The sequence below is a fragment of the Ceratotherium simum genome, chromosome 25 (assembly GCF_057802395.1).
Source record: "Ceratotherium simum simum isolate JZ-2026a chromosome 25, ASM5780239v1, whole genome shotgun sequence".
In the NCBI taxonomy this organism is placed as follows: domain Eukaryota; kingdom Metazoa; phylum Chordata; class Mammalia; order Perissodactyla; family Rhinocerotidae; genus Ceratotherium; species Ceratotherium simum.
Window position 1 is genome coordinate 12,747,356 of NC_141924.1, and position 12,679 is coordinate 12,760,034.

The 12,679-nt window shown below is 59.5% G+C and overlaps 1 protein-coding gene across 2 annotated transcripts in view; it reads left to right on the forward strand.

Moving 5' to 3' along the window:
- Nucleotides 1-941: 941 nt before the first annotated feature.
- TMPRSS6 (transmembrane serine protease 6) overlaps nucleotides 942-12,679 on the forward strand; it is a 37,807-nt gene continuing 26,069 nt past the window's right edge. Inside the window, exons 1-3 of one of the 2 annotated variants that reach the window (XM_014780954.2) lie at nucleotides 942-1,067; nucleotides 6,900-7,096; nucleotides 11,548-11,681. In XM_014780954.2, coding sequence (XP_014636440.1) covers nucleotides 6,901-7,096; nucleotides 11,548-11,681 — 330 coding nt within the window. In that variant the 5' untranslated portion in view covers nucleotides 942-1,067; nucleotide 6,900. Of the gene's footprint in view, nucleotides 1,068-6,884; nucleotides 7,097-11,547; nucleotides 11,682-12,679 lie in introns of those variants that run through there. The other variant, XM_087448948.1, reaches the window with a different exon arrangement.

The window sequence follows — 12,679 nt, forward strand, 5'->3', positions numbered from 1 at the left end:
ACACACACACACACATCCTGGGACCCACGTGTCACAGTGCACAGGGTCTCAGGTATGCAACCCCCTGATTGGGACAAACGCAGATCAGCCTGCACACACCCAGAAAACCCTGGTTCCCGGCACGTGCTCTGGAGCACACTCGGGTTGGACCCGCCACCTCTCTTGCAGCCGTGTCCACTAGCACTCTAGCGTGAGCCTCATGCGTGAGCTCAGTGTTCTAGGAGTCACATGAAAAAATGTAAAGAGAAGCAGGTGGAATGAGTTATAATAACATATTTTATTTAACCCATAGAGCAACATGTTATCATTTCAACAAGTAACCAATGTAGAAAATTCTTGTTGAGAAATTTTACTTTCTTTGTTCATATTGAGTCCTGGAAACCCACTGTGTGCCTTACTCCCACAGCTGCATCCCAGATGCTCCAGAGCCCCGTGTGGTCGGCGGCCACCAAAGTGGACAGCACAACTCTACAGAATCAGGTAGCAATGGAAATAATTTCCAGTGGAACAGAAAAGAGAATCGACCCCCCCACTCCACGCTCCCGGCTCCTGTCCCCGAGAAGGCGGGCCCAGTCTCCTTTTCTCTTTCAGGCCAGTGGCCCTGCTGGTCTCACCTGTCCAGGTAAGGAGACATGCGTGAGCCCCTGCCCACACTGCACAGTCCCCCAGTCCTCGGCCGCCCCCAGCTCATGCTCTAGGGGACCAGGGGCTGTAACCAGGCAGAAATGTCACCAGGCAACGGGCCTCAGGGGAGAGCTCAGGTCTCACGCACCTGCCCGCCAGCCTCCCCGGTGCCCATGGGGCGGGGCCGGGCGGGGCGGGCTCTGCCTGTCCCCTGCCTCTGGCCTGTTTACCTGGCTCATTCACAGTGCCGTCCCGACCCAGCAGGAGGCCCATGGAGCCTGAGGCCACAGGCCACAGGGGACAAGGGCCAGACACCCCGGCCATGGCTCTGGGCCATTGATCCAGCCCAGGCCGGCCGGGTGGGGGTGGGGAGACCTTGGCCTGGACAAACAGAGGCTCTGAGGCCTACGTGCAGGCCTGGCACCCACCTGCCACTCCCAAAGGTAAGCGGGGGCCTCTGGGACAGGGGACTAGGATCTATGAATGACCCGGTGACGGTGTCCATTCTGAGAGCCGGGCCCGGCTCCCTGGGGCTTGAGCTATCTGTCCCGCTCTGAGGCCAGGTCTGCAGGGCCTCATCGGCCAGAGAGCGAGCGCGTGAGCAGAAGGCGAGGGGTCCACGGAGCTGGGGTTGGGGCAGGACGGGGCGGAGCGAGGCCGGGTGCATGGACAGGCACAGGGGCAGGGGAGGAGCTGCAGGTTCCAGTTGCTGGGAGGCCTGGGGTTCAGGTGGCACTGGTGGCCTCTGGGGCAGGGACAGGGCAGGGGAGAGGCCCGATTTGCTTTGCTGATCACCCCACCTTCACTCTTCAGGACTGGACATGCCGCCCCCTCCATACCCCACCCGGGCTTCCTGTGTAGGAGACAGGCCCAGAGCCCCACACAGTGCTAAACATGGGGCCCTTAGCTCGCAGGCTCAGAGCTGAAGATGGAGGGCCGTGTGTGTGTGTGTGTGTGCATGAGAGTGTGCAAGTGTGTATGAAGTGCAAGCACGCATCTATGAGCATGTGTGTCACAGATGTGTGTGTGTACCACAGTGTGTCTCTGTGTGTGTACACCCGTGTGTATTTATGAGCGTGACTGTGTGTGTGGCAGGGACTTTCACCCACTGTCCCCACACTCGGGGACACACAAAGTGGCTGTAGAGAGGATTTACTCGAGGCCCTAGTGGCCTCAGTTGAAGGTCCTAGATCAGAATCCCATGGGGCCGCCCCCTGGTGTAGCCGTTAAGTGCGTGCGCTCCACTGCTGGCGGCCTGGGTTTGGACCCCGGGCGCGCACCGACGCACCGCTTGTCAGGCCATGCTGTGGCGGCATCCCATATAAAGTGGAGGAAGATGGGCACGGATGTTAGCTCAGGGCCAGTCTTCCTCACACACACACAAAAAGAACCCCGGCTCGGCCCTGCGCTCAGTGACCTCGTGTACGTTGTTTCATCTCTCTGTATCTCAGTTTCCCCAACCGTTAGAGACAGCAAAGCAGACACCCCAGGCTGCTGGGGGCTGAGCTGCGGTGTGGTTTGCAGAGTTGCCCGGCACAGGGCTGGCGCGCCAGAGAAGGTGTGGCCCTGCCCCGGCGAGCTCAGCCTCCAGCGGGCAGACCCAGGACCCTCCAGTGTCAGAGGGCAGGAGGCAGTGAGGAGCAGGTGCCAGGGTGGGCCCAGGCCCCCATGGCAATCGCAGCGCGCCCAGTCCCTCCCTCCAGGGGCTCACCATCGGGGACGCAGAATGCCCCCAGGTGAACTCTGCACTGAGGAGGGAGGCCCAGGACGCTTCAGAGGGGCAGCCGCCCCTCCCGGGGTGCTCTGGGAGACACGCCGGGAGGGCGTGAGAGCTGAGCTGAGGTGTGAAGGGGCCAGCTAAGAGCTGGCCAGGTCAGGAGGTGGGCAGCGCAGGCAGAAGGAAGAGGGAGCAGAAAGCAGGCCGTGAGCAAGAGCTGGCAGGGCGCAGGGAACAATCCGCACCATGCTCTTCCCCCAGAGCTGGCGAAGAGCCCTCGATCTGCGGAAGTTTTCTGCCATCGTCCTTATTAGAATCAATAACCCAGAAGTCCATAGTCACTGGGGTGCGACGAGGGAAAGGAGGGAGCGGGGAGAAGGGAGGCAGGAGAAGTTGGCCAGGCCACACGTGCATGCATGCCTTCCAGCTCTGCGGGCCGGAACCGGGGTCTGAGCGCTCATTTGTTCAACAACAATTACAGTCATGCATTGCTTAACGACGGGGACACGTTCTGAGAAATGTGTCGCTAGGCGATGTTGTCGTTGTGTGAACATCACAGAGTGCACTTACACAAACCTACATGGTAGAGCCTACTACGCACCTAGGCGCTGTGCTACTGGCCTTGTGGCACCACCGTCGTATATGCGGTCTGTGTGGTGCGAGACTGTGCTGAGTGCCAGGCTCTGCTCTTGGAGCAGGGCACACAGCGGTGACCAGAATGAAGCCCCCGCTCCTGTGCAGCTTACAGCCAGGGAGGAGACAGACAAAGGACACATAAGTATATCAAGATCTCCAGAAGTGCGTGAAGAAAAATGCAGCAGAGGGAGGAGAGTGGTCAGGGAAGGCCTCACTGAAGAGGGAACATTTGAGCAAAGATTTGAAGGAGTAAAGGAGCAGGCCATGAGGCAAACCGAAGGAAAGCGTTCCCGGCAGAGGGAACTGCAGGTGCAAAGGCCCTGAGGTGGCATGTACTTGCTATGTTGAAGGTCTGGCAGGGAGCTGGTGTGGCTGCAGCAGAGGGAGGGAGAGGACAGAAGGACGTGCAAGGGCCGTACACGTAGGCCCTTGTGGGCTGTGATAAGAGCTTTGGGCTCTGGTCTAGGTGGATGGGAGCCATGTGAGGCTTGTGAGCAGGGCACATGGTGAAGGGACCACCCTGGTGGTTGTATGGGAATTCACTAGTGAGGGTGGCTGGACCACTGGCTATTACAGGAGTGAAGATGACAGATGATGTTGACCGGGGTGATGGTGGGAGTCAGAGATGTGCTAAGAAGGGGTTGGGTTCTGGGCACAGTTAGAAGGTAGAGCCACAGACTTTTCTAATGGACTGGACTCTTGAAACAACAGAGGAGCCACTGTGTAATGGCAAAAGACAGGAGTGGTGGGGTCATCTTCACAACTGTCAATTGTCACAATTGTCCTTCTCCTGCTGGGCTATTGGCCCCAGGAGAATGGGTATGAGGTCTGTTATATTCACCAATGTGCCCCCATGCCCAGCACAGAGCCTGCCACCAAGCAGGCGCCGGACAGAAATGGGGCAGCTCAGTAACTGAATTGAGGACCACATAGGCCGACCCCATCATCCATGCCCTAGCTCCAAGCCCCGTGAGTCCTTCTTCCTGGAGGCAGCAAGATGTGGGAGAGAGCACTGCACCTGGAGTCTGGGGGCTCATTCATTCATCAGGTGGCAGGCCCTGTGCTGGGTTCTAGGGGGAGCTGGGGTGAACAAGACACAGGCCCACCTTTCTTGTAGGGGAGAGGAACAGGGCCAAAAGCCAGGCATATTGTGGATCTGACCAGGGGCTGCCTGGGGAAGGTGGCAGCTTACTACCCAGGGCCCGGGGACCCATCAGCGGGCAGGTGGCCTTGGAGCCGGCCTCTAAGAGTCCCCGCAGTCCTTCAGGCAGAGGGTGTGGCTGCACAAAGCTGGGGTCTCATGGGCCTGCAGGGTGATGTGCACGATGGAAGTTAGGGCTACAGGAGGCGCGGGCAGTGGCCTGGCCATGGAGGGTCCTGGGGACCACGGCAAGGGGTTTGGGGGTGGCTGAGAGCCATGAGAGGGTTCTGAGCCGGCGAACGGTTGGAGGTGGGCAGGCAGAGCTGTCGGGTGACAACGTGGAGGATGAGCCATAGAAGGAGGTGGGATGCAGGGAGCCCAGCTGGGAGGCTGCCCCAGGGGTCCGGGTGGGAGGCGATGGGGCGCCCCATTTGGGCTGCATCTAATCTTGGATTTTTACACAGTGTGTTTGCTGAAAACGGGCTCCTCTGTGATGCTCAAGCTCTTCCCAGACAGACGCGAGGGGCGTTCATGAGGGAGGCAAAATCCGTGGAGTGAAGGCCTGGCCTGAGGGACGGGAGAGGAAGGGGGAGGCCTACAGAGCGTCCTACCCTGGACCGCTCCTCTCGGTGCCTCCTCTAATGGACCCATGACCTTCTCCGAGCCTCAGTTTCCCCCTCAGCACCCTGAGGATGTGTGAGGCAGTGGAGCACAGGGGTCAGGGCGTTCCTCTGAAGACAAATGGCTTGAGTTTGCAGCCTGGCTGACTTGGATTTGCAGCTAACTGTGTGACCTTGGCCAAGCTGCTCAACCTCTCTGTGCCTCAACTTTCTTATCTGTAAAATGGGGATAATAAAAGAACCTACCCCAACAGGGTCTGTGTAAGGCTTACATGAGACAGTGCGTATAAATGTCAACTTTTGTCGCCTCTGTGCCCCCGAGTCCCACAGCTCTGTGAGTCATCCCAAAAGAGCTCCTTGGTGATCCAGACTCAGGAGTAAAAGAGGGGTGCGGCCACCTCCAGCAGAGGGAGTGGACCCGGGGCTGAGAGGGCGAGGAGCCGGCCCACCACCTGGGCTCTCCCCCATCCAGCCGCCCCTCTCAGCTTCCGGGGACAGCTGGTTTCTCAGCAGGGGTGCTGTGGGCACTCTGGGCAGCGGGCAGGGGTGTCCCACGCGTGGCAGGATATTTACCACCCTTGGCCAGCAGGGCCTGCCCCACATGTACAGGTGTCCTCTGGTCAGGGCGTGGAGGGAGTCCGTGCCCAGTTGAGAATCACCGGCAGGCCCTCCCTTCCTTACATCAGATGGGGGCCACTCAAGAGGGTCACTGTGGCTGGACGCTGGAGACCCTTGACTGGGAACAACGGCAGGGAGCAGGGGAGCAGGGGAGCAGGGAGGAGGGCCGGGGGCCTTGGAATCCAGCCGGGAGGACTCTGAGCATCACTGAGGAGCCCCATTTTCAGAAAGCCCGCTGTGTGAAATCCCAAGACACAGCCCGAAGGAAATCCCCTCCCCCCACATCTGGGGATGCATGTTAACACCCCAGGGGCATTTATGGATGTGCTAAGAGGAGACTCACTTTTCAGGGGTCTGGAATCCTTGCTCTGCTTGTGGGCGAGTGGGCGAAGGGCCTTCTCTGTGCTGTGGGGAAACCTGCCTGAGAAGCCGAATATCACTCAGAAGTTTGCATGTGGGGTCCGTCCGCAGAGCTGCAGGCGCGGGGCACCGAGGGGGGTGACATTCAGTTATTGTTAAATCATGATTTGTTCATTGACAGCTCATTTACAGGAAGCAGCCCAGAGTAGTGGAAGGAGCAGGGAGTCAGACACTTGGGCTCGCCCCCACTCACCTGCTCTGTGACCCTGGGCGAGTGGCTTAGCCTCTCTGGGGAGTGCCAGACATTTAACTCACATTGGGAAAATGAGGCCAGCAAAACCCTGGACTGAGTTGTTGCTAAAACACTCAGGGCCTCAGTTTCCTCATCTGTCCAATGGGTGCAGAATCTTGAAAGGTGTTTGGAGGTTTAAGCAAGATAATACATGTAAAGTGTCCACACAGGGTGGGCCTGAGGAAGAAGAACGCATGGCGACAATGGTCCCCATGTCCCTGGGTGACCAGAGGATTGAATGGGGTGATACTGTGAAACGTCTTGCGTAGACACTAAATGAATATTAGTTTCTGTTTCCTGCCTCTGCCCCTAGGAGGCTTTGGGTGGGTGGGGAGACAAGAGGGACGGCACTCCCTGAAGGGCAGGCCCCTGGCCCAGAGCAGCGGCGGCTCGGGGGCTTCTGGGGGCGGGGCTAAGTGAATGGACGGCATCTGTGTTGTCGGAAGCTCTGCTACGGAGAACGAGGAGGAAGGAAAAGCAACCCCCTGTGGAACGGAAGACAAGGGCACGAGGAGCTGGGTTATAGAAATTTGCACCCCGTGTACTGCAGCTCCCTCTGTGGGCACAACCCCTGGAGGGGGTGGGCTTCAGGCACTGACACCTCCATCCGTCCTCTAACCCCCGAAAGGGTAACGCGGGTGCAAAGGTGGGGACTCCAGAGCCGGCCTGAGTCCAGCTCTGCCGCTTGCCCTCTGGGGCGAGCTGCCCTGGGACCCACTTTCCTCCTCCAGGAGCTGGCTCCGTGCCCACTTTCAGTCACTGCCACCTGGTGTTAGCATCCTCCGATCCAAAAGGCGGGGGTGCTGTCTTCCTCTGGGCATCGCTGGTGTTCAGCAAAGGCTCCCTTGCAAATGCCAGGCTGTTTCCAACCCTGGTCTGTTTCCCCGCCAGGATGCCCATGGCCGAGGCCCCCCAGGCGGCTGGCGGGCAGGGCGACGGAGGTGATGGCGAGGAGGCAGAGCCAGAAGGGATGTTCAAGGCCCCTGAGGACCCCAAGAGAAAAGCCCGGGACTACCTCTGCCTGGCGCCCCTGTGGCTGGCCCTGGTCGTGCTGGCGTCAGTGGGGGTCCTGCTCTGGTATTTCCTAGGTAACCGCGTGGGCCCACCTGGGAGAGGCATGTGGGGAGGACTCGGGGTGGCTGTGGGGGGCACAGCGGGACAGACCAGGATTCCAGGCTCAGCAATGCCTACAACTCACTGTGCGGCCTTGGGCAAGCACTTCCTCTCTCTGAGTCTCCCCTCCTGTCCCATGAGATGCAAGTGCTGCTGCACCTTCCTGCCGGGTCCTGGGGCTCAGGCCAAGCGCCCCCAGCTCCCACCAGCTGGGGAAGGAGTGCTCTCCCCGCACCCTTGTGAAGGAGTGTCAACATTGCCTCCCCTTGCCTGCAGCCCTCCTGGGTTGCCCCTGGTTCAGAGCCAGCTGGCCCTGCAGGAGGAGGCCCAGGGGTGGGGTGGTGCCTGGAACCAATTAGTGCCTCTGCTCACTTAAGCTCAACTTGGGAGCTCGTCTCGGGGGGAGACCACAGCTTCAGTACCTCTGGGTCTCCAGGGCCCAGCACGAGTGGGGTGAAGGGGAGGGGACACAGGACTCAGGCACCCAGGGGGTGTCCATGCACACAGACGGCCTTCACACCCAGCTCAGCACATGTGGAATTCAACACAGAGTGACAGGGGGCCTCGAGGGTCCAGAGCCCAGGGCCTCCCCCGTGTCCTGGATTTTGGCCTCCCTCTCTGGTGTCACAGCCTCACTCAGTCCCCTGGAGCCCTGGGAGCAACAGGCCCATGTTCTGGGTCCGTTCCTCCATCCTTCCTTTCGTTCATTCATTCATTCATTCACTCAATAAACACTTTTGGGCACCTACTATGTCTTTCTGTAAAACCAGTGGAGACCAAACCTCACTCCTTCAGCTCTTTAGCCATGGGAAATAATGGATAAACCAAATTAGATAGGGCCTGTGAGAACGCTCCCCCTACACTGTGGAAGACTCATTCATTCATTCATTCATTCGGTACTAAGCACCTCCTATACGCCAGCTCTGGGCCAGGCTCTGCAGAGGGCCCCTGCTGCCCCCGCAAAGCACAGCATGTGCGAGGACAGAGGAGCTGAGGGGCCGGGGAGCCAGAGCAGGGACAGCCCACCCTGCTCAGGAGATCAGAGACTTCCCATTCAACACTCTGCGGGCGTTAGATGGTGTTCTTACTGGCTACATCTCCTGGTGGAATTCAGGCCCACGGAAAGGAACGGGGGCCCACTTTGGAGCAGTCCTTAGGGAGGTCAGCCGAGGCCCAGCTCCAGAGGGGTGGAGGGAAGGGTCGTCTGGAACAGCCCCCGCTGATGCCGTTGGGAAGCCCGGGTCTGCCGCGGGCCGCCTGCCATGACTCGGAGTGGATCGTGATTCTGCTCAGAGCTGAGCAACACGGGCAGGGAGTGGAAGCTGTGTGCATTTCACCACCGGCAGGAAGCCAGCGCCCCAAATAGCGCGGGGCTGCGGGGCCTCCTTAGGCTGCGGGATAATTAGTCTTCAGGGTGAACCGCAGCGCGTCGGGCTGGAGGGCCAGGAACTCACCTGCCACTCGTCTCTCTCTGCAGAGTCTAATTTCCCCTGATTAAGCTCCCGCAGTAAATCACCCCAGGGGGTGGGTGCTCCATGGGGCTGAGGACCCAGGGGTGAACGCTCCAAAGCCTGAGCTGGGGAACCCAACCCCTGCCCCCCAAAGGGATTAAGGGCGGAGGAGGCACTTCAGGAGATGTTTGAACAGTTCCTCCCGCCCCGGGCCAGGCCGCGCTCCAGGCAGTGGGCGTTGGGCGAGGAGATGATCAGAGATGGGCCCTGCCCACCCTGGAAAGGGGACGGACGAGGGACCTGTGACACTGGAGCAGGATAAGCTCCAAGTGAGGAGTGAATGTCTGAGTGGCAGCCTGGCCCAGGAAGGGGCCCAGGGGAGGAGAGGGCGGGGGCTGGTTCCCCTGGCCGTGAAAGCTGCCCACCTGTATTTCCCTGCTCCTTTCCCTCTTCTGCTCTCCTGGGCGACAGTTTTATGGTTCTTCCCGAAGCTCCCACACCCTCATCCACTTTGCCTCCTGCTTCAATGAGAAAATGGAACCACTCGGAGGAGAAGCCCCTAGATGCCGGCCACCATGCCCTCCCAGCTGCACCCACGTCCCCTTGGGTGAGCCATCCCCAGCCCGTCTAAAGCCAGCTGTCCTCCCAGGATCCCACCCCCTTTACCCACGCGGTGGCCGGGCTCCGGCGATGTCCCCCCCTCCTCCATCGTCAGCGTACAAGCGCGCGCCCACTGCTGCTGCAGCACATCCTCTGCGCCTCCTCCGCTTCCCTGCTCGCTTTGCAGCAAACTCTTTGAAAGAGAAGTCTCGAAGTGCCACTGTCTCCGACTCTGCACCCCCAGCCTCTCCGGCACCCTTTCCAACCCCGCTCCCCGCCCCCGCCCCCCCACAACTCCAACAGCGCCTGTCAAGGTGACCAATTGTCACGTTGTTAAACCCAACGGCCAGTCCTCAGTCCTCATTGCCTTTGACCCACTGACCCATTGGCAACACTCGACCAGGCACCTCACCCCCTTCTGCTTGCAGCCCTTTCCTCGTTGGCTCCTGGGGCGCCCCATATTTTCTCCCCCCAGCTCACAGTTGCTTCTCCTCCGTGTCCTGTGCTGGGGGAGGAGCTCTCTCCTCCACCCGCTTCCTTCAGGGTCTCAGCCGTGCCCTCGGCTTTAAATGCTTGTAGACCCTGACGACCCCCAGTTTTGCGTTTCCAGCCTGGGCCCCTCCCCCGAGCTCCACCCTGTCGCTGGGCCCCTCCACTGGGATGTCCAAGGGCCATCTCACCCCCGGTTCAGAATGCAGCTTGCCGTCATTTCCTCCAAATGTGCGCCCCCCAGCTCCCAGTCGGCACCCATTTCATCCTTCCAGTTGCCCCCTCTTGCTCCTCTCTTTCTTGTACACCCCTGCCCCAATTCGCCAGCAAACCTGGCCACCTCTAACTCCGGAATACATCCTGACTCCAGCCACTTCTCGCCCCCTCCACTGCGCAGCCTGGTCCAGGCTCCGTCGCCTCTCTCCTGGACCACTCTTACCTGGACGGAGCTCCCCTCTGGTCTCCCTGCTTCTGCCCTTGCCTCCTGAGAGCCTGTTCTCAACACAATAGCAGAGGGATTGTTTCATAAAGCAATCAAATCGTCTAACTTCTCTGCTTAAACCCTCACAGCTCCCATCTCACTCAGAGCAAAACCCCAGCCCTCCTGGGGGTTCCAAGGCCCTACCTGGCACTCTTTGCTATTCCTCAAACACACCAGACAAGCTCCTGCCTCAGGGCCTTTGCACTTGCTGGTCCCACTGCCTGGAATGCTCTTTCCATAGATTTACATCCACGAGGCTGACGCCACCACCTTCTCTGGCCTCCATGCTGCAGCCCACCCCCAGCCCCTGATTTCCACAGTGTTTACACCTCTAACACATTGTACACTGTTTGCTATTTATTGTCTGTCTTTCTTGCTGGACTACAAGCTCTTAAGGACAGGGTATTTTTTTCCTTATTGTTTTGTTCATTGTTATATTCATATATTCCCAAGTGCTTTAGCCCAGTCCCTACACATGGCAGGTTCTCAACAAATATTTGTTGAATGAATGAATAAGTGAATGAATAAGAGTCTAAACCCAGGGCTATGAATCTATTTGGAAATGTGATGATGTCGTCCCTGATTTTGAACCTTTCATGATTTCCCTTGTTCATCAGTAAAGACCAAACTCCTGCCCTGCTGATGTCCCAGCCTCTTGTTGCCCCTCCCCTATCTGATTTCTCCAGCCAAACAGGTTTTAGCCCTGGTCTGTACCATGATCCCTCTGCCTCAGGGCCTTTGCATATGCTATTCCTTCTGCTCTGAAGGTACTTCCCTCCCTCCCCTCTTCCCCATTTATGCTCCAGTCTTCCCATCTCAGCTGGAGTGTCACCCTGGCCCAGGTACAGTTTCTTTGTCACATCCCCTCAATAGCACCTTGTGCATCTCCTTGAAGGCGCTCCCCCCAGATGGATCCTGCATGTTGTGTGGTTACTGGGGTCACATCTGTCTTACCCACCACCGTCAGCTCCACACGGAGAGACACATCTGCCTTGATTTACCAGTGTACCCCATGTAGTAAGTGCAGCCTGGACAACCTGGTGAATGCAAGGATGCGTAGAGGTGCTAACCCATGAACTTGACCTTCTGGGCGATGTGGGTTTCCTGGGCCTCATGTCATCCATGTCCTGGACTGGTCACTGCGTCAGTCTCTGCCTGGGAGCCTCTGGGACACCATCCGTCTGTGGGCCTCTCTCCTCCCTGGCACACTGGGGCCAGTGTGTCACTAAATAAACTTTGGATGAGGATGATGACAATGACAAAGATGATGATGCTGCTGGTGCATTGAGGCCCAAGACGCTGGAGGCTGAGCTGAGGGTTCGGGGGGCAGGAGAAGGCAGTGGGGGAGACAGGAGCCCTCCCTGTCTGTGCCCTTGGTTAACCTGGCCGCTTTCTCCCTGGGCAGGGTACAGGGCGGAGGTGACGGTCAGCCAGGTGTACTCGGGCAGCCTCCGCGTGCTCAATCGCCACTTCTCCCAGGACCTTGCCCGCCGGGAGTCCAGTGCCTTCCGCAGTGAAACTGCCAAAGCCCAGAAGATGGTAGGGAAGGACTGTGGGGATGGGAGGGAAGGAAAGAACATGGGGGTGGGGAGGGAGAGGGACGGGGCCTGATCGGGTCAAGCCGCTTGGTCAGTCCATCCAGAGCACTCACCGGGAGCAGAGCCCCGTTCTGGGCACGATGGGAGGGGACTGGTAGAGGATGGTGGGAAAGTTAGTGGACTCTGGGGTCCATGCTCTTGGATTAAATCCTGACTGCCGCTTAGCAGGAGCGTGACCTTAGGAAAGTTAGGGCCACCCTCCTCGGCTGCCCTCCAGGGCAATGGCTTACTGCACTGGGGACGGTCTCCCACCACCAGCATCTTCCCCTCTCGCCCGGCAGCGCAGGCCGGAAGTGCTGAGGAGTTACCCCCAGGAGCAGCCCTCAGCCGTGAGAGATGGGGCCAGCGGATAAACGCCCCAGCTCCCCGGCCCTCGGTGGGGCGCAGTTCTGAGGGCGCCCCCACCGTCTCCCTGCTGGACTGGCCTCGGCTTCCCGCTGCTCTCCCTGCTCCTTCACAGCCGGTGGGCTGTCCCTACCAGTCTCTCTGCGCCACGCCCCACTGTGTTCCCCAGAATCACCTCGAAATAAGCTGCCTGCCTCGCGCCCCTCACTCAGGACCGGCTTGTGGCAGATGCACCCAAGGCTCTCTTTCCTCCTCTGTGCAGTGGGGTGACAATCATAGTGCCTGTCCCACAGGGTTGGCGTGGGGTTGACGTGAGACGACGTGGACGTTCTCCGTGTGCCCTTCAGCGTGCTTTCCGAGCATGCGATCCCGCCGTTCCGGCCGCGTGGGCACTGTGGCTGACCACGTGCCAACAGCGACCAGCTGAGCTCCCGCGGCTGGCGGCTGGGCGGCAGGAGGGCACTGGGGAGCCGAGTGGGGCTCGTGAGAGTTGAGGGGTGGCGTGTGGCGAGGGGGAGAGAGGCCGTTGGTGGTCTGGCGGAGGCCAGAGCTGGAGGGGGTGTGGGGGCAGGGCCTGGGTGGAGGGGGCGGGTA